Source organism: Drosophila erecta, unplaced genomic scaffold (assembly GCF_003286155.1).
Source record: "Drosophila erecta strain 14021-0224.00,06,07 unplaced genomic scaffold, DereRS2 tig00000000-arrow-pilon, whole genome shotgun sequence".
Lineage (NCBI taxonomy): Eukaryota > Metazoa > Arthropoda > Insecta > Diptera > Drosophilidae > Drosophila > Drosophila erecta.
In genome coordinates, this window is record NW_020825194.1 from 5,908,892 (window position 1) to 5,930,958 (window position 22,067).

Consider the following 22,067-nt stretch of genomic DNA (forward strand, 5'->3'; position numbering starts at 1 on the left):
TTTGTCTAAATTTAAAGCACTCACCAGCCCAACTGACGCACTCACTGGCACACTAATAAAAAATGTATTTGTTTGGCAAACAAACGTTTTGGCTTTTTAAAATCAAAGGTTTGCCCTAAAATGCGCCACTTATTAATTTTCATTAGCTGGTTATGTTTATGTAAGCTAGAGTTCTTGATTTCTGAACCATTAACAAATATATTAACATTTCTTGTAAAGAAGTCTTAAAAGATCTGAAGCAACAAATGTTAACAAAATAAATCTTTTAAACAATGATCTTTAGAAAAAAAAATATTTTTTTTTTTTGCTGGTGCTTCTGGAAACGGGTAATTTTATGCGCTTTTTTTTTAATATATTTATATTTACTGCATTTCTTAAAGTGCATTGCGTATACCCCATTCACATCTACGTTTCGCCTGCAAGTCCTGGCACACTCGCTGCGTTCATTGAACTTGAAGGAGTCTCATACGTACTTAGGCAAAAGCGATTTGTTTACTGCCTTCAGCTAGACATACGATGAACAAACAATTTTGCCCATAATTAAGTAAGAATTCTTATGAAATTGTGTGTATGTGAGCTACCCGGCGGTTATGATTAGCCAAGCAAATATTTAGTAGAATAATTGAAATATTTTAATTCAAAAATTTCAACAGCAATGACCAAACAGTGTGTAGAGCTGCGGCATATTAGAACTTCCTATCAGCTTAATCCCATTGAAATTGGGAAGACAAATATATTTTCTGCTAATGAATCATTTGCCGTTCGTTTCGCATTCCAGCATTTCAGTTGGCTCAGCAGAGCTTTGGTCCCTGGCTTAGCTACCATGGCAACATGGAATAATCACTCTGCCATTTTTCCAGGAATCGTTTATAATCTCTTAAGACCACTGACGCCGAATGCTGATGCTTGCCATTGGGGCTCATTCTTCGCCGAATCTGCACCAGCATCAGCATTTGCCCACAGATACAGATACGGAGGCTGAAAGCGTCCCAAATACTCTCAACCCTCGAACAGGGACACCACCCACTTAAGAGGCGAATTAATAAAACCAAATTTGATAAATGAATGTGTTTAACAGCATTTAAACTCTGACCTCCGTCCTCCGCTCGCCAGTGTGTAGTTGTGTTTTAAAAATTCGCCAGTCAGCTAAAAGCGCTTTTCAACACCCCACAAAATTTCATTTGAAAGGAAATGAAATTTTATTATACGTTTCTTTAAGGGCAATAGAAATAGGACATAGAGGAGGGTTTGTTCGATGCCATTCCGGCTCCTTTCATTAGCCGACGTCTACGTGGTGTAATTTTAAGTGTTACTTTTAATTTGTTTCACCCGGCGCTTGGGTTTGTGCTTGTGTGAGCTTTTATTGCTTATTAAGCGTTTTTAGTTCAATTAAATCGCATAATCGATTAAGTCCCCTCTGCCCTGCAACCGGTCGACTTCTCCGTGTTGCCATCGTGTTGGCGTCATCATGGTGTTTATACCCTTGCAAGGGGGTAGTATTCCAAATCGCGGACACTCTGAATTACATTTCTAAATTGAAGTATAATAAATTATACGTTGATTCCTTATGATGACAACATACTTGTTTAAAGTAAACCACAACTGCTTTCGCCGTAATTTGATTAGGAATTTAATGCGCTTGCCATGAAAATCCCCAAAACTTTAAAGCTTACTTTAGTATGTACTTGAGCGATTTTCGATCAAATAATATAAATATTAAAATATGGTATTAATAAGGCATTTGCTTTTCTGATCTGCAAGGGTATTCCAATCTTCGATGATGGGTTATTCCAGTTTGCCCGTTGTTATTGCCGTTGCCTGCGCACTCAGACGTGCGACGTAATGTCTGGCACGGCTGGCAACGTCATCTGACACCGTATTGGGGTCCAGTTCTCCGGTTCTCCGGCCGGATTCCGGATCAGCCATTCGCCACCCAACCCCATCCACTTACGGTTGATTACTGCTGATTGCTGACAGCCAAAACACGGCGCCAAATAGCAACAATCAGCCTGGTCCCCTCTGACTTCAGTTTCCCCCCAAGAGTTTCCTCTTCCCACGGCCAGCTATTAATTGATTTGTTACAATGAAATTTCCACACTCAATAAAATAAGTCTGATGAAGATTTTCCTTAATGCCAGGCTCTGTTCGAACGCCAGACGGCGCACTCTACTTCGCAAGACCGCGGCTCAATCATTGGATTTGTGGCGAACATTCGACCAGTCCACAAACAAAAACAAGTAAACAAACAAACTGCCAGCACATAAGTATAAATAAATGTAGTTCCCAGCCAGTTGCTCCAGAAAAGCGCCTTAGGCCCGCTTTCATGCTGGTCAGTTGCCAAAGATGGCCAAAGAGTGCCATAAAATCATCATAAATTTGCAAATTCTTTTCGCTACAATTAAATTTTGCAAATTTGGCAAATGCACAAAAATGGCCGCCACATTTTATTTGACGTTTTTACGAGCGTGTCGCCGGCGTTTACTCTCATTTCTCAAATCCAAATACCCCGTATACCCCAATTCGCAACCATTACCATACCGATTCCGAATTTCAATTCCAATTCCATAACCAGCCCGTCCAGGAGGTTGCTTGATTTATGAAGTTGATTGGGCCAACTCGGCCAACTAGGAAACTATGTTGCAAGCTAGCTGGTTGGACTTGCAGCAAGTACTTCTTGCAGTGTACGAGTATTTGCGTGAGCACGCTTTATCGTTTATTCCACATTACTCAAGTCATAATTAAGATCTTGGCAGGCGGTGGTTGCTGCAGCATCGCAGCGGTCATAAATTGTGGAAGTGGCTCATTGACAACTTCATTTCCGCACTTGGCGTGTGCAGCAACAATGAGAGCAAAAGGCATGTGATCCACAGATGCACAAGGAGAAAAGGAGGAAAAGTGGGAAGCTGAATAAGCGAGCGCATACCGATGACATTAATATTTCAGATGTTATTGAAGTCATACAGACATCTTAGCACATTTTTGGCAGACATATCTAAGTGATTGCATAGGCTTAGTATTTATATATTATTTCTCTCAGTGCCTTGGTGCTGCTGCGGTGTCTTGGTTGCCCATTTCACAGCTCACGCAACGTGCCGCTAAATGACATAATGAACTGCATTATTTATGCGACACACTGTGCGAATGCCCCCAACAAGAACGCAACTGCAACAACAGCTGAAGGCAGAGGCGCGGTTGCTGCAACTCTTACTTCCTCGGTTCTGTGTTCTCTGTTCTCTGTTTCCGAGGAGACGAGTTATGCGTGTGTGCCTCTGATAATAAAACTGCTGACATTTCGCCTTATGATGTCACGACAGCCGCAACAACAAACAGTTGCAACTTGCAACATTGCCCCACGACAATGTCCAGGCCGGCACTTTGCGGCTGCCTTCTGCCAGCGATTTTGTGGCCAGAGTGCCGAGCGAACAGATGCGGTCAGAATAATAGCAAAACCATCTAGGGCTATGAAAAACGAATAAAAAAGATATGAATTTAAACCCAGTAACTGCAGACCCAGCGAATTCAGCTTGAATTCTCTCACTCTGTTGAATAAAAACATAATAAGAATGTAAATTAATGGAAAATATGGATTTTTTGGATGTTTGATAGCACTACATAAAAATTAAAGGTCCATTTAAATATGCATTTTTAAATTTCTGATAAGATAAATATCCTGCTTATCTATTATCCTACCCGACACTGTTGCAAAAAGGTAACGCTGCAGCTCAACCTGATGGATTAATTTGACAGTCAGCGGGCAGGCAGGTCATGTTTATTGATAGATGAGTTTACCAGATGACGGATGATGCGATGCGTCCTCAGCGCTGTAGCTGTCACTTACCATGAGATCTGTGAGATAGGCTACAGTACGGAAAACTAGATAGCAAGCAGATAAAGATTAATCGATTATCTAGAATTCATGCCACTGCGCCGAAGTGACAACAGAAATTTGACTAACTAGTTGCCAAATGCTTCATGTTCGAAATCCGGCCTTATCCGACCCAATATCTATCGGCATATGTAGCTATCCATCACACATCCAATTAAGGTTCCCTCATGCATCTTTCATCAGTCAACGCTCAGCTGCCATCTAATTAGTCTCGGCAAACATTGACAAACAGTTGCATTATTGCATTCCCGCCGCGTTGTTGCTTTTTTCCCATTCGACAGATGGGTTTTAGTTTTTGCTGTCTGGCTATGGGCTGGAGTATGGGTATGGGTCTGGGTCTGGGTCTGGATCTATACTGGTACTGGTCTGTCTGGATTTGTTTGCTGGCAATTTGCAAGTTTATGCATTTGCCTATAAACTATTTACAGTGTCAGCCATTTACCGCTTTTTGATTACGCCGCATTTGTTTGTTTCCTGTACCCTTAATTTGCACCAGTGCCTGCCAGTCAGTCAGTCAGTGGTTGTCTCTTCAGAGCAAATATCTCCCCTCTCTTTCGTATGCATATCGACTGTCTCTTTTTACCAGCACACACACACACATACACACGCAGGTGGCGCGTACGTTTCACGCGCTTTTAATTGAGTGCTTCCGCTGCAATTAACAAGTACAACGAACGCGTCCAGTGTCCGAGCGCCTGGTCCGGTCCAGTTGACTTGTTGGCCAGTCTGACCGTCAAAGGCCAGAAGTCCAGGAGGCCAGAAGTCGTCCACGCGAAGACCGCAGAAGTACACAAGCCAGCTGGCAGCCAATTTTCCCCTTCGCTTTGTAGATTACAGCATACTTACGCACTAATGCCTCTTTAAGTTAATGCAAAACCATTAAACGTGTTGACTGCAACACTTTGTGGCAAACGCAGGTCCCGAAAGGGGTGACTAATAGGCACTCTGCGAAAACAGATAGCCATGAATTTGATTAAAACCATCGATTGTAATTAAGATAAGAGGGTGCTTCTTAAAAACTCACTATTCGCTGTAACATTTGTACACGGCCTAATTGTGCATTTAAGGGTAAGTAATTGTTATTCCCGAGTAAATATTATTTGTCAGTACATGTACAAGATTATGTCTGGTTATAATGATAATCAAGTTGGATCTTCAACAGACACGCAGTCAATAAAATGCGTTTAAGTTCTTCTAATGTATGGACAGTATTCTTTAATCAAGCTTAATGAAGGCCAAAACAGTGTATTAAGTGAATTAAATGCCAGCCTCGTGCAATTAAGAATCGAATGTTTCATTATCGCATCGAGCTTATCCAATTCATCGGCGGTTTTGCCGACTTCCTCTCCTCCTTTTTCGCCTGTCTGCTCCTTTTAATTTCCGCTGCGCGTGGTTTGCTTCTTGTGATGGAAAATTTATTTGCAACACAAAAAGTCATGTTGCCGCTAATTTGGCGAATCGATCCTGGGAGTGCCGAGAGGGATAAACAGCTCCGGTTTCATTCGATTTTATTTTCAAATCGAGTGCTCAGTACCCCAATACCCAGTACCCAATACACAGAGTAAAGCGCCTGTCCGCTGCACGCAACAGCGTCACATTAAACGCATTTTCGAGGGAAATCACGAATTTTCCCAGCTTCCTTTGGTTCACTGCTCGTAAGTGTGTGTGCATCTGTGTGCGAGAATGCCATCCAGTTTGCAGTTTACAGTTTGCAGTTTGCAGTTTGCAGTTTAGTTTTGCAATTTTCCGGCTCAACGATAAATGCAAATAGATTTCACCTGCAGACGATGTTTGTCCAATATTGAGAGAATCTTTAAATAAATTATGCGCATGGAATTTCAGCGACTGGATACTGGGTACTGGATTCACGGTTCTGGGCTGTGGGCTTTGGGCTTTGGGCTCTGGGTTCCTGCTCCTTGGTTGCAAGTAGCATGCTGCTGCTGCGGATGTTGTTGATGTTGCTGGTGTGGCAGCTACACTTGTTGTTGCCGCTGATGTTCGCTTTTGGCTTCGGCATGTTGGAAATCATGTATGTATGACTTTGACATTGACAGCGTTGAGGGCAGGGATGGCGGGGGCATATCAGTGGATGCCAGGGGCACCTGGGGCAAGTGGCCACTCACAGACGGTGATTACACACACCATGATGGCCATGCTCCAGCACTAAAGAAATGCAAATTTTTTGCACTCTACGTTTATTTACTTTGTATAGTACAGTTAGTTTGCCTGGCATGCACTGAACGAAATTTGACTTGGCTTGTCAACACGCTGACAAGGGTTTGTTTGTGTTTATTGTATTGATTCCCCAGCTATGCGAATGCACAGCTGTCAATATTTGACAGTTTGCTTTTGTTTCCGTCTGCCAATGAATATTTCAAAACGATTTTACGATAAATGTGACATGGGCATCAGCGAGAGACGTTTGCATACAAAGTAAACACTTTAATTCAGATATTTTTAAATAAATTTGATACCAAAACAAATAAAATTAAAAAAAAAAAATATTGTATTTTCGTTTATCACACTTTGTATATTCCTTAAGATTGCTTCCAAGGAATTTGAATGCATTTTTAAAAGGGCCACGTTAGCGTTTTTACCCAGCAAACTGGTCATTTTTGAAGTAAACAACAGTATCAAAAGTTGGCAGACAGATTACATAACTTGGGTATCAAGTTAAATTATGTTTTGCTTTTTAAAGCTCTTGGGAATCACATTTGGGCCAGTAAAACACGCTGTATGAACTTACCCATTTTTGCCTCAGCCTAAAATACAGTGTATGCCCACTAAGTGATCCCAGCTCGTCACCATTCCCTCGGGTAGCCACCGCATCAACTCCATTCAATTAGCAACTCATAATAACAATAATTTTTCCTGCAATTCGCATTCGGTAAAACATTTTGTGGCACGTTCGTCGCCAGCAATGTTCGTGACGTTAAATCCTCAAACCATCAGCGGTAGGAAAGGCCCCGAAAGCCCCCGAAACCCACCGAAAACCCCTTTTTTATAACCCTGGAAACCCTCTAGGCATTGACTGCAACAATGTTTCCTGGTAAATGATGCATAATAATCGCGAGCGGGTGAGCTTTGGTAGCTTCAGTGAGGTGAAAGGCGGTAAAAGCAGGGAGTATGAGTGGGAGTGGAGGTGGGTGGAAGCGCGACTCAATGCTCTGGGACTACTCCATGGGATGTGGATGTGGGACAGCATTCTACTATGGGCGGTAATAGCGGCACGAAAGAAATCATACTAAAAGCACACCCCTGAGCAACAACTGCGGTCATGATGATAATCGAAAATCGTACTCGAGGACTTCTTGAAACCATAGTTATGGTGAAGGCGCTGCTGCAGGATAAATAACCATAATTATAAAGACAATATTATCTTCGTCAAACGTCAAGTAGTTTCTAATAGCACTTAATTTGTCCATCCAAATATTTTCTTTTAATAATAAACTTAACTGACCTTAAGCTGCATGGCAGCCTCTCTGACAAGCAAAGGGACACCTCTGAACTGCGGTCCTATTATCTTGACCTCTGATGTACGTGCCACTTGCAATCACGAGAATGACGATGAGGATGACGAGTCAACGACGACGTTGATGGGTTTGTGATTGTGGATGTGTGCCGGTAAATGGCGATGGTAGTTGGTAGAAGGTTGCCGCTCGCCGGACACAGACCGCAATAACGCACCTACACACTCACACAGACAGACAAACAGACAGATACTTACGTTGCATATACACATTGTAGCCAGCGACCGCCCACGCCCTCGGATGCCACGCCCATCCATGACAGAAATTGCTGACTGCGGCTTGTGGTTGCACTTTGCTGCGTAGCTTACGAAAGTTCCCTCGGCGGCTTCCGTTGGCCACCGAAAAAAAACTGGGCTCCTCTTCTCCCTTTGCCACTTTATCTGTCTCGCTTTCTTGCCTGAAATCTTAGTGCTTTTTTACACAAAGAAAAACGTGAAAAATATATTGAATATATCTTCAGAACTATGCTGATAATATAAATACAAGCACTACCTTTACTTTTACTGTTATTGATAATAAAAGTCGGATGTTAGAGTGCTATTTAAATGGAAAGCAAGTAGAAATTGCCCAAAGTCCTAGTCATGTTTCACGATTTTAATCAGCAAATAAAATTGGTTGTAACCAGTGATGCATTCATATAACACTTAAACCATATTCATGGCCAGAAATTGCCAGCTATAAAATACACAAACGCAGAGTACAAGTACCAATTTTGTTCAATGTTTCCTGCAAGTGTGTATTATTTACCCGCTTGAACTGAAACATTTTTATAATTTCCTTCGTTTTTTTTTTTTTTTTTGGTCGTTTTCCTTTGGCTTGGCTCGACTATTGGTTTGTGGTCTCTGTTTGCTTGTTTTTATTATTTTATTGATGTTTTTGTTGCTGTTGTCCGGTTCGTTGGCCATTGGCAACATTGTTATTTTCTGCTATTTGGTCATTGACTATTGACCAGCCATCCTTCATTCCCTGTCCGTGGCTGTTGCTCTCCTTTGGACTGCCTTTATTTTTAGCTTACTTCTCTTCTTTTGGCTGAGTTTTTTCAACAACAGCACATCGGCAGCTTATTTATTTATTTGGTTTTAATGCATGTGGGTACGGGTTCGCCGGTTTTCCAGGAAGCTGCATTGAGTCATTGGTAAATGGTTTACGTTTAACCCATTTAAAAATGCAAGCGAGCAGGGGGATTGGGCAGAAGGCGAAAGAGTGCAACTCATGCCCATCATCGGCCACATCCTCCTTTCATCCGCTGCAGCGCTGGGTAGAACGCACATTCCACATTTCGCCATTTAGCATACAATGTGGCCAAACAAAACTTACACGGATAACTCCATTTACACGCAGGAGAATACTTATAACAATAATTGCTATAATAAAATCGACAATTTTATTGGCTAAACTATTATATTTGTCAATGGTTAGGATTTCACTAAAGGGAAGCCACTTTATGCAATCAGTAACTCTTTAATACCAAATCTTTACTGAAATAATTAGCTAATATATTTATCATATTAGTCTGCCTTACGAACCTTGTGTACTCACCTTGATTAATTGTATTATACTGCCTGATTTCTGAGAAAGTTTTAAGGGCCTAATTATACAATACATGGGTATTGGAATTTTTTGCCTGTGTACCAACTCTTTTCCTTTCGCACACCCACTCGTCTCTCCTTTGCAGTTTCAATTTGTTGTTGCCGCTGCTCGTTGTTTGTTTACGAAGCCGGCGAAAATATTGAACGGAAATTTTACAATATGATTTATTGAGGGGGAAATGTTTGCACTGCGGCACTATGCACTGCAATGCACAGCACTGCAAAAGTTGGTGCCAAATTTCAGCGGAAATGAGTTCGCTTATGGGCAGCAGCATATTGTATTTTGGTTATCCGCTATTGTGACAGCCATTCAGTTGGCAACCTGGCTCTTTAGCCAGTTGGGCAGTTGGCCATTCCAAATCCAGGAAGGTATTTACTATTTGCCCGCTGCACTGCATCGAATGGAGCAAGAATTGATGTGTGTTCTGCCAGTTGCGAAGTGGCCAATTAGGTTCTGTTTACGGAGAAGAAAGGCAGCTGGGGCTCGGGTGGCACAATTGAATTGGCAGCAGATAGTCTGGATTTTAATCGAAACTCGTTTGGCATTTCCATTTAATTCGCATTCAGCATTTGAAATGCGCAAATTTCCATTTCGAATCCCCCATAATCCTTTAATAATCCCCAGAAAACTTTCGGGCTAACATATTTGCCCCGCCTCGACTCGAAGTAAATTCGAACAAAGCCATTTCCTATTGTTCTTGACTCGTTTATATCGGGGCGATTCACCCGACTTTGCACAAACACAATTTTCACAATGGTGGGTCTGGCAACACGCCCCGAACAACATTTAGATAAAATTCCATTCCACTTTCATTCCAGGCCAAGGAATTCATCCAAGCTCGGCACTAGGAAAAACTGATATTAAAAAAGATGATACTGACGTGCGAGTAAATTGCTAAGCCTGACCTGCGAATGTTGTCAAACTTTTACTTTTGTAATAAAAATGAGTAGCATTTAAAAAAATGTCCTATATATAGTACTTAAAATCAGTACTTAGGCCTACAGCTTGCATTCATAAAAGTGTCATTTTATTTTCTTCAGTGCAAGCTCCAACTTTGACCCCGAGTCTTGTCCCCTGTGCGTGCAATGCAAATTGTCAAAGAAAATTTATTCCAACTACTGAATGCGAATTTTCTAGAGCGCCAAAAGTTAACCAAATATGTCAATTGAATGCTTTGTGTGGCAGTGATAAAGGGGATCGGAGTTGCCAGGGAAGGGGACGTGGCATGTGGCAAACAACAAACAAAGCGCAGGACCAACTAACCAAGAACGGAGCTTGTAGGTTAAAAAGCAATTTATCTTTGACTTTTGCCAAGTAAATTCCCGCCATTGTCTAAAGTGGTTCAAATGCCCAAGTCCTCGTCCTCGAAGTATTTGTGCTGCCATATACTCGTATGTGTTTTTAGTGTTAGGATGCCTTGGAGTTGTGGGCGGTTAGTTATGTGTGGATGTGGCAAAGGCACATTTAACTTAACTAGTTGCCATTCCGAGTATTTTCAACCACTCAATTACACCGAACCACAGACATTCAATTGAGCAGCCATATGCAGCTTAAGCAAAAGGCAAACAATGCAGCACCGAATGGAGAAATTATAGCAGTTGCCATTGCCGTTGCAGTTGCAAGTTGCCCCTTTTGCCTGCTGGACTTTTCAATAAATTCTCCGTTGGCATTTGGAAATTTGATCAAAACAGCACGTAAAACTATTTGAACTGCTAACCCAAATAAGCTGGGGCATACAGCCATCCAGCCACGTCGAACCACTTTCCCCCTGCCCCAATCCTTTCCCCACGTCGCGCCAATGAACTGTGTGCAATCAATAGATGCGATTCAAGTTGCTGCTGCAGTTGTTGCAGTTGTGCAGTTGCTGTTGCAGCAGCAACACGAGCTACAAGATACTTTCTGTGCAACCATAGAACTTCCCACATGCAGCAGCGGAATGCCATGGAATGTGCACACGCATCTTCGACTGCCATCCGATCTCCCAGCCTCCCCAGCCACCCCAGCCAACCCAGCTTTTCCCATCTACTCCATCTTTCCGCAGTCTTGCGGTGGGTGTCCGCGTCTTCCTTCTCCAAGCCCGCTTTCCGTTCCCCTTGCAAATTCCCCTGCTGCATGGCAGGAGCTTACATTTATGCGCGAAATTGTCGTATGCATTTGCACATTCATAAATTCTCGTTGAGCGCCCCCGAAGCGACAGCAGAGCACAGCCCCAAAGAATGCTTTCTAGACACAGCAAGGAATTTGCTAGGAATCTCTGAAACTAACTGAAATTGTGTATAATGGAAATGTGGGACCATAAAAGCATTACTACGTCAAATGGGATATAATTATTCAATTGCGAATTGGGAAGTGCAGCACTTTTTTTTATTCCCACAAATGATAATTGTTTTTTTGTGAAATATTTGGGAGATGTAACTTTTTGCACTGTACATTACATGCCATTAGAGGAAGGGGTAGCGATCTGATGGTGCACAAATAGTTGGCAACCCGTTCCACTGTCTGCCAGCTGATGCTGCTTGCTCGTGCGGCATTTAAATTTCCTTTTTAATTTTATTTTTTAGAATGAACTTTTTTTTCATACTCTCCATCTTCCTGCTGCAGGCACATTTTATTATTGCATTTTACAACAACGCGGGCAACCTTAGAACAGCACGTCATTAGGCGATAAATTATCTCGTGCGCGTTGCATTTTGCATAAAATGTTGCCGCTGCCTTTGGATTTGGAGCGGTAAAAGTGTGCCAACGCTGCAGTTGCAGCTGTGCCAGCGGAGGCAGCGGCATTAAAGGATGCCAGGCAATTTGAATTTGCGAAATTCCATGGGGGCCCAGACCCGTTAGTTGGCGGCCGAGGCCGAAGCCGATGCCAGGCAGTGGCAGTGGCAGTGGCAGAGGCAGTGGCAGAAGCAGAGGCAGAGGCAAGCCGGCTTATCTATGCACAAGATGTTGCCGTTTTGATAAGCTCGGCGCAGCAGCCGGCAATTTATGTGCCGCTGCTGCAGCAGCAATTGCAGTTGCAGTTGCATTCATCATTAACTGCAGCAGCAGCGGCAGCAACAGTTGCTGCCTGGAATGCACTGTGGCGAAGCCGCACTGTGGGAGATTCGATCGAGTTTAGCTCGTTAAAACGCAATCCTTTTAAAACTAAGATAGCTATCATTCTTGGGAAAGAGTAGTTCATACTGAAATATTCCCTTAAAAACTGCTTACAGTTGCAAGCCTGGTTTTTAATAGCTACTTTCTATACAATCACTGTTGGAAAAGGTTAAGCTAAGCTGTAATAAAATATTGGCTGATTGACACCAGAAATTTCCAGCTAGATCGTCTGAATTCCCATTGTGCGGCGACGTGCGTTCAACTATGCAAATTTGTGCAGCAGCGCCCAGTTCCCCGCCTTCTCGTTTTCCCCAGGAACCAAGGAACCCATCTCTGCTGCAATCTGCCCCCCACACTATTGACTTGCAACTTGCTACAACTTAGTAAGTGCAGATGGGAGTATATACTGTAGGTATATATACTTGTCAAACAGCATTCAAGCACGATTCTGGGATGCATTCCTCTGCGCTGAGTTGACTGGGAAGACAGACTTATGCATTGCTTTGACTACGACAGATTTTAATACAAATGAGCTGAAATTATATAGGGTTGCATGGTTTATAGAAGAATCCCGGGTAGAGGGGAAGCGGCAGATAGATAACGTGTTGTCTGGACGAAAGCTGGATGTCATGACAGTTCAATCACCGAGATTGCCGATCTTGTTTGCAGCTGCGTTGAGTTATGGCCAGCGATGATGGTCTCCAGAAGCGATCCAGCACAATTGATAGCTCCCAAGCCAGCCAGTTTAGAAAGCTGTGGAATAGTTACAATTGGAAGTGAATGTCAAGCACATTAAATAGATGGCTCTGTGCGAGCATTGACTCCTCGAGCAGCGAAGCAATTAATCTGCAAACTTAACGATTTCCCGCTAACGACTCCGAAACACACACGAGCAGAAAGGTTTAAGGGTAATGCTGCTGCTGACATGTCCTTCCATCACCCTCCTTCCATTTTACCACCCGACTATCCAAGTATCCAAGTATCCGAGTATCCGAGTAACCGAGTATCCAACCCTCAAACAGGCGATGACAAATGGCAAATTGCAGCACGGCAAGGTGTGCGCACTGGATGACAAAAAAATCGCTGAACTTTGACTCTCGAAAACCGAGCGTCGTTAGCGGCGGAGTAGTTGCCAAAGCGCAATTAAACGCCCCGCCATTGAAACAATTACGCTATAACAATTACGCCCTGGTTGCACATGCAACTGCTACTGCACTTGCACTTGGAAAAGCAATAAGCAATTTTTAATATCCTAGTCTAACTAATTATTATTGCCTAAAAGTACTTTAAGTTTCAGTATCACAAAGGCACAGCGTTTTTTATACAGAGATCATAAACACTCTTCCTGTTTGGTTTAGTGTTCATAGTGTTCACAGCTTAGACTTTTAAACATTTTTGTTTTACGATTTCTCTCGGTGCACCTGTGGCTTCCCCTCGGTCCGAGCTTCCTGCAACCCCTCATCCGTGGAGGGCACTCTGTGTTTGTAAATGTGCCGCACTTAGCGGGACGCAGTAGCTCCATTGCTGACGTGGCCATCGATGGCATTTCCATGCGTCAAATTGCCGCCGGGGCATTGCGTGTAATTACAGCAATAAAAATTGCAACACATTGCATACAAACATGCAACATAAGCGGGGCGAATTCCAGAGTCGAAAGAGCTAGAGCCAGAGCTTTAAGATACATCCCTCCCAGCATGTTCAGCAATTATCTAATTTATAGTAGTCCATTTATCAAAACCGAAACAAATATTCAGTTTCCGAGCGCAGCTAGCAAAAAAGAACCAACCGTCTTGCCACAATTTGTGACTGACTAACGAGCAGTCAGCACATTCAGCATTCGGCAACAACCGAGTGCACTTGGCCACTTGGGTGGCAGGCTGATTGGAGCTGCATGGTTGTGATGGGGCTTTTTTTTTCTAGGAGGGGGGCTGGAGGATGTCCGTCGAGCGGAACGCTAGTTGATTGCATTTTTAGCATAAATTTCAACGCATTTGACTAATGTCCCGACATTTGTTAAGGGGTTCCACTGCCGCACTTGGCCATTTTTCACCCGTCAAGTACTCAACCTGGCATTGGCCATTATCATTTCCACTTCCCTGGAACTCACTTGTTCTGCTAATAGATAATGTGATGCCTGATGGACGACTTTCGACAATGTCGTATGCAAATCTCCGCTGCTGCCCGCTGGCCATGTAATTGTTTCAACTGCTTAATATCACGTATACGCACCGTCGGACCGTTGCAGCTACGGGCGCAGACGTCGCCATGGCCGCGTCAACAGCAGAACAGCAGCAGAAAAATTAATTAACACGCCAAGTCTGCCTGGACACGCCTGCAGCACGTAGCGGAGACTCCAGCTCGGACTTGGACACAGACCGAAAACCAGAGCCGTGGACTTGCCCAGAACCAGAGCTAGAAGCATTACCCCAAAACTCACTGGAAAAAATTGGGCCTCCAGGGCCCACATTATGTGTTATCTAACCTGGTCCGATTAGGTGTTATTTGATTCTATCATAATTACAACAGTAATTTTCATAATTACATCAGTAATTTTCATGATAATGATATGATTACCTTGAATATTTCTTTCAAAATGAATGCCTAGAGATTTTGTTTCAGTGCGTAGCAATACCCTGTGCCCAGCACGGCTCCGTTGTTTGGCAGTTTCTATTTCTCAGATTTTTTTCTGTGTGCTCTGGGTATTTATGGGCATTGCAGTAAAAACCTCGATGCAGTTGTGGGAGTATGGGCGGACTGGGGCGGTGTTAAGTGAAAAGCGTGAAATTTATAACAGCCAATAGATTAAGCTAGAATATAAATAACATTTCATTTTTTGTTTTTTGTGGCCCGGTTTCTTTGCCCGACTCATTGTCCGCCTTTTGTCTATTGTCTGGCCAATGGGCGGAGGATTATTGGAACCAATAATTTAGACGCGTCGCGCCAAGCACAGATTCTTAATCAATTGTTTTTGCTCTTTTGCAGTTGCTGCCGCCGTCGCCCAACCGAAGAACTCAACCGCACTACTGCCATATCTGCAGATCCAGAAGCACGCCGTCACAAGACTGACCATCAGCAAGCCCCACTCCCCGTACTATTTGCCATGCATACCCATCCTAGCGCCCTACAACCACGATCAGGGTGAGTGTATTTTATGAGATTGCATAGAAATGCAATAGAACTGAGTACTTACTAACATTTTCGATCTGTGGCACAGACAACCAGCCCATCTACTGCAGCTGGTATCGAAATGACGTGGTAGTCGAACAAGTATCGTATCGCAAAAATGACTTCTTTATCTACGACAATGGTACGTTGCGACTGCCCACCAATGAAAAGGCCAGCGGCGAGTATTATTGCAAGATCGAGTGGGATGAGTCGGCGGTGATATCCGACAGAATCACTGTCGAGTATCCAGGTAAGTGGTCCTTTAGACTAAAGATACATCTACGAATTCATTTTTAATTGATGTGTTTATGCTTTTCAGTGCTCAAGCGGCAATTTCCTGGCCAACAGCAGACGGCCAACATCAGTGCGTTGGAAAACAAACCGCTCGTGCTGAGTTGCCCCTTTCTGAGTGTTCCAGCTGCCCGTTTTAGCTGGTACTTTGGCAACGATTCCCTGACCAATGACAACAGGCGAGTAAAGATCAGTGTTGAAGCATCGAGCAGCGGGCCAATACTCGTATATATGCCTATATACTTGGAGAGCTTGCCAGCTGGATGGGTTGACCCACGCTTGAAGTGACCATTAAATGTTGTATATTAAATATCTAATAAATTACTGATTATTGCAGTGCTCTCATCCTGTCAAATGGCACCCTAATATTGAGGCATTTGCGTCTGGAACAGGCGGGTAAATACAAGTGAGTAAAAAGAAAATCCAGTTTAAGGGTTTTCCTAAATCAACATCAGTTTAAAGCATATTTAAACAGCCCTTCAAAATGCAGTTAAAGTTAACTGCTAGTTTCCGTATTGCACTTTTAAACACATGCACATTTAACTTGCTGTATATGTACTCGTATAGTTTCTCTGCTGGGTTACTGCTATCCCGATCTGCCCAGTTTAACTAAATTAAGTCCGAGGGCAATTTTCCATTTGGCTGCTGCTGCTGCTGCTGCGGCTGCTGCCGCCGCTGCGCTCCACCTTCGCCTTTGTGGCAAAATCAACACCTTTTGCGGCACTCCATCAGCAGACCCACTCCCATGGCACACATACTAGCATGCACGCACCACTCGCACCGCCGGTGTGCCCTTAAACAATGCATTAATTAACACTTAGCGGCGGCCGAGTGGTGGCTGTAATTGTGGCCATTGTCCATGTCAATTATCGCACGGGACCACTGACCACTATGCATTATCCATTATCCACTATTCCCATTGCAGATGCGTGGCCCAGAATACATTTGCCAGCAAGACGCACCGTCAGTTCATTTGGCAACTGCAAGTGGAGCCAAAGGATGCTACATTTTATCCCAAAAACGAGGCGGGAATTACGGAGACATCCGTTTCGGAGGCCCAACTACTGCCGGCGTTTCAGAATGCAACGGTTTTCGTTGCCGCCGGCGGATCCGTGTTGCTACAATGCCACGCGGTGGCAGACTTTGTGCCCATTGTGTGGTACCTCCAGCCGGCGAACAACAAGATGGTTCGCCTGAGCAACAATAGTGTCGCCTATTCCATCACTAATGCTAGTATAGACCGGCATGAAGGACGCTACAGTTGTATAACGCCACTGGAAACGCAGAACTTCCAGGTGATTGTGACAACACCACCGAGGATTGTGAGTCGCCTGCCCGTCGAGGTGGTGTACATTGGTCTCTCGAGGACACTTACCTGCCGGGCAGAGGGTCATCCGGAGCCGAGTATCACCTGGTACCACAACGGGGTCCATCTGAACAGCTCCTATACACGGTACATTAGCGGTAATGAGTTGCACGTCCACTCGTTTGACTCCAAGGAGGAGGGCATCTACCAGTGTGTGGCCAGAAATGTGGCTGGTGAGGATTCGGCGACGGGTGAGCTGCGATTTAACCGGCAGCTCGAGGAGGTCAACCCACTGCAGAACATTCGCTGTTATCCGCACAGCTTCCATTCGATCAACATCACTTTTGACAGCCGCACCCTAACGTCAATGTTTGTGGTCTATATTGTGAGGAATAATCCCCACAGTTGGACCTCGTTTTCGCCCATGAAGCTGAATCAGACCTCCTACGTGGTGATATCTACTGATTTGCCCGTTTACGAGCCTTTTGCCTTGATCACCCGTGTTTTATTTCCCACAACAGAGGTGAGAACAGGAACTTTGGTTCCCCAGCAGATGATTCTCAGCTCGCTAAGAAGTACACCAGTCACGTGCTGCACCCAGGGATGTAAGTGTTATAACTTTCCTAGAAGTGCCAACAGAATTTCTTATATTCTTTATATTTTTTAGTAATGCTTCGACCCATTGCCGTGGGAAATGACACGTTTGTTAAGTGGTCGCAGGGTCAGTTGGAGAACAAGAAGTATTTTATCCTGCAGTTCTCGATCAACCACACCCATCCGCATCCTGCACAACTGTTAAATGGATCTCTACAAGGCACCTTGACTTCTGTCGAGGAAAAAGCCGACCAGGTGCGACGCCATCTGACCGCAGTCCAGCCTCTTAATCAATCTGCGGCAGCCACAGTGCTGAGAAATGTGGAGCACGAGGACAACGTTGTCGATGACACCCTAGAACTGGAGGATGACATATTTAGTCTTGTGGTGGATGCCAGCGTAACAGGAATTTTGTTGCAGAGATTCACGCGCATCAAAATGAGAGTGCTGATCATCACCACCGAGAATGAGTACCTGGGCCAGGACTTTCGCTATGTTCAGTGGAAGATTGTGAGTAGACTATACTGTAGGGGATTATTGTGTCATCTCTCTAGGAGCCCATCTGAATGCAGGTTCTAATATGGCTTGAACAAATTTTTCCCTTGCAGATCGAGAATGGCACTTCGGAGCAGTCAAATATGCCCTTTCGTTTGGTCACCCGTGAGTCTCGGGCCCTGGCCTTTAAGTTTCTGGATAGCCTAAATGAGACTTGCGTGCTGGAGTGCCACACGGAGATACAAGCACAAATGTCATTACCCAGCCAGGATCCAAAGTGTCAGGATCGAAATATTGCCAACTCGTTGCTGTTGGTCACAGGTCTTAAGCCAGACACTCGCTACAATCTGCATTTCTACAACTGCAAGACACATATTTTCTATGGCGACATAGACGAGAAGACCGAGCAGGATCGTAAGTAAAACACTCACTTGCTGCTCACTGCCACATTGCAAGGATTGTATTTTATAGCTCCTGGTACCATCAGCAATTCGAAGCTAATTAAACAGAATGGCCTGAAATTGATGTGGGAGCCACCGATTAATCCCAATGGTCGTGTCCATCACTATGATATCCGTTGGTCCTTGGACAATGTAACGCACGAAGCTATTGTCAAAGAGTGCACCAAATGCTCATATAAGGTAATTAAAACATATGGAGTACCCTTTCGCTGTATTTATTTTCATATTCTTTGTTAGTTCCCAAATGTCTCGGAGACGGCGAAAATCCACGTGGCAGTTCGCGTGATGGGTGATACTGGAGCAGGAGCTCCCATGTACTTTGACATGATAAATAATAACCACACTTGGCTGAAGGAGGAAAGCGAAACATCTCATTCGGAGGTTTACAGTGGGATTGCCATAGGCTCTTTGCTGTCAATAGCTTGTGTCTTTCTCTTTGGGCTGTTTATAATTTTCCAGCAGCGCAACTTCAAGGCCCGCGCCCAGGGACCCAGCCACCTGACCACACCCACTGATATTAATTTCGGTAATCTGAGCAGTGCCTCAGGGATGCCGGGAGATAGTGCTGGCGGTCTGAGTGGCGGAACATTGCAGCAGGATTGCCACGAGATGCAGACTCTTATTCCGCGTTCTCGTTACCACATTGAATTGTTGCCGGAGCACAGTTTGGAATACCAGACCAGCACGGCGGCCGTGGCAGTTGTTCATCTGGCCAATGGCAATGGGAGTGTCCAGGTGGCGAGGCGATCGGATCAAGATGGAGCGGCTCAGGGGGACTTGGGCATAGCCGGAGTGCACAACCTATCGCAGTTGCCGTTGTGCGGAGTTGGAGGAATATCGCCGGAGCGAAAGACCGTGCAGGATGCCATGTTGCAGGAGGCGAAGGCATTTTATATACCCTATAGGCATACGCCACCCAACGCGGTGGCTTTGAGCAGCTCCAAACAGTGTGCGGTGCCCAGTGGCTCCGAGCTGGAGGTGATTGTGCCGCCAAATTCGCTGCCATTGGTCACCACCATGCCTGGACTGGGTGTGGTCGGCGGCGGTGGCGGAGGTGGTGTAGGTGGCTCCAGTCGAAGGAGTGGAAGCCTGAGTAGCAGCAGTGCTAGCAGCAGCAGCAATGGCAGCAGTAAAAAACAATTTCACACCAACTTCGTACGCCATTCGAATTCCAATGATGGAATTTGCCTGCTGGCCGAGGAGGAGGCGGCTGCCACCTTAACACCCACCTCGGAACGCGAGTATGCGGCCGTATGCCTCACCAATGGTTTCAAACTGCCCGCCGATGTGGCCAAATCAGGGGGTGGTACGTATAACACCACCAACAATAACAATAGCAGCACTAACACTAGCCAGAAATCAGCAAATGCCAAGGAGCGTCAGCCGCGAGGCAATGGCAATCCGATCTCGTTCAGCCACAATGCATCCAAAGTTCCTGCCAACGGACCAGCGTCCGTTAACGTAAACCATTCGTCGGCGGTCAAGCAATCTTGGCCAGCGGCGACCGTGGTCCATCGACGTGCCCAGGTGGATCCCAATGGGTGAAGCAAGCAGTATTTTTATGAAGCTACTACATAGAAGCAAGCGAAACAAAACAAATGGAAAGGAGATGGGCGGAAAATTATATAGGAGAGAAAACCACATTCACAGCTCGAAACATTCCAAAAGAATATTGATTATGGAGACGATGATGATTAGGTCACTACGATGATTAGCATTTATAAAGAGTACATTTTATAAATGTAAATATTTAGTAACTGAAACTATGGAACTATGGGAGAAATGATTAATTAAGCTCATATTTATACACATGTATCTACATACACTCGTATACAAAGCACGTACGCTAAGTTGTATGCTATAGTTTTGTCGCGTTTCAACGTTTTTACCGTACTTTTGTATTTGTTTAGTTTTTGTTTGTTTTTTCGTTAATTGAGGCTCATTTTTACATGTAACTTTTCTTACACATAAACATAATTTATTGTTGCTTTCGATGCACACACACATAACATAACACATGCACACCGAAATACATAAGTACATAGCAATAGACCGCGCAGCCCGCAAGTATACATTACAATATTTGTCGCTGATAATTACTACGTTTAACAATTACTTCGTAATTGCCGCAAAAAAATTCAATTACACTCACATAGAATAAATGTACGCAAACAGAACAGCCAAAAAACCACAAATACTGCAATAGCCCACACTCAACCACCAAACTACCCAAACCACTCAAATACCACTCAACCACAATAGTCACAAGTGTTCACATCGATTCCGATTTAAAACGTAATCTATTCAATAATATTTGTAATTTTATTTTATTTATATTTGTAGTCCTTTTTTAAGTGAAATGTTTAATTTCCGCATATTTACTGCTGCATTTTGTTTTGTTTACACAACCGATATATCAAATGTACCTGATTATATTCATTTTGCATTCTTGTTTTTGTGCTCTCGGTCTCACACACACTTTCCCTTTGAAAAAGGAACAATTCCAATTTGTGCACACATCCATATTGCATAACTCTATAATAAGCCACATAATCCATCGCATTGCAGCCGATTTGTAACCTACATAATAAATTCACCAACCGTACCTCGACATCAAAGCTACGCCAAACGAGAAACTACACAAACCGAGCTCCTGCATCCTCCATTCCACTGATATTATTTTTGATAGGAATTGGAAAGTTGATTCAGTAGCCAACACAACGAAGTGTGAACTGTTGTTCTGTGCGAAACGAGATGCGAAAATTGTTACGAGATTCAGAGACAGAAACACAACCATGCACACACCTACCCCCCAAAAACCTAACAACTATAGAACTATATAATATACATTCCACTGGCGTATGCAAGTCGCAGATACATTGTACACACACATATGACACCAATTGGAGATACGTTTTTAAATGACTAAAACAAGTACGAGAAAATAGATATATATATTCAATGTGAACAAAATGTGTTTGAAAACTGTAACTGTAACTGTATACGTATTTAGAGTCTAAGTGCAATACCAACAAATAATTAAATAGCAAAAGGTAACCTTTAAGATCCCTGAGGCAGAACAAAACCAACAACTATAAACAATAGTACCTTTCCACTCAACCAGAAGCAATGTTCAAAGTAGACTCACCTCGAACCCAGTTAGTTGCGACTTAGACCATCCGTAAATAAACAATCTGATTTGTGTTCAAGCGGAATGAAGCCGCAGACTTTGAACTTCCGAGTCACCGAAAGGAGTTACCAGTTTGTATAGCCGAATAATTTTACAATTTACAAAACCAATGTGCATGCAAAACTCAAAAGCCACAAAATGAACTTTAACCTACGAAAGCATTTAAATACAAAATATATTCCGAAAGAAAAACTCAAAATTCCTAACTAAATAAAAAACAAAAAAAGCAAATAGAATGAATCGAATGAAGGAAAAATCAATTTTAAACGTTACGAACATTATGAAAACCAAAATTAACTAAACTATTATATGCATCAAAAGGCAACAAGAAAATTTATGTACTAAAGTTATAGAATTAGGCGTAAGAAATCCATATGAATGTACGTGTTTGGAAAAATCGAGGATAAAATGATGATGCGGAGAACTGGAGAAATTAAGTAAAATAGCTGCGATTGTGATCGCCGTG

The 22,067-nt window shown here is 43.6% G+C and overlaps 1 protein-coding gene across 1 annotated transcript in view; it reads left to right on the top strand.

Annotated features, from left to right (window-relative positions):
• Nucleotides 1–21,782, top strand: part of LOC6554203 — a 57,013-nt gene extending 35,231 nt beyond the window's left edge. The window contains exons 3-11 of the mRNA XM_001981632.3: nucleotides 15,082–15,237; nucleotides 15,314–15,514; nucleotides 15,584–15,734; nucleotides 15,893–15,961; nucleotides 16,481–17,466; nucleotides 17,529–17,965; nucleotides 18,064–18,364; nucleotides 18,422–18,591; nucleotides 18,649–21,782. Of these exons, the coding sequence (XP_001981668.2) occupies nucleotides 15,082–15,237; nucleotides 15,314–15,514; nucleotides 15,584–15,734; nucleotides 15,893–15,961; nucleotides 16,481–17,466; nucleotides 17,529–17,965; nucleotides 18,064–18,364; nucleotides 18,422–18,591; nucleotides 18,649–19,956 (3,779 nt within the window). The 3' untranslated portion in view covers nucleotides 19,957–21,782. The remainder of the gene's footprint in view (nucleotides 1–15,081; nucleotides 15,238–15,313; nucleotides 15,515–15,583; nucleotides 15,735–15,892; nucleotides 15,962–16,480; nucleotides 17,467–17,528; nucleotides 17,966–18,063; nucleotides 18,365–18,421; nucleotides 18,592–18,648) is intronic.
• The last annotated feature ends 285 nt before the right edge of the window (nucleotides 21,783–22,067 follow it).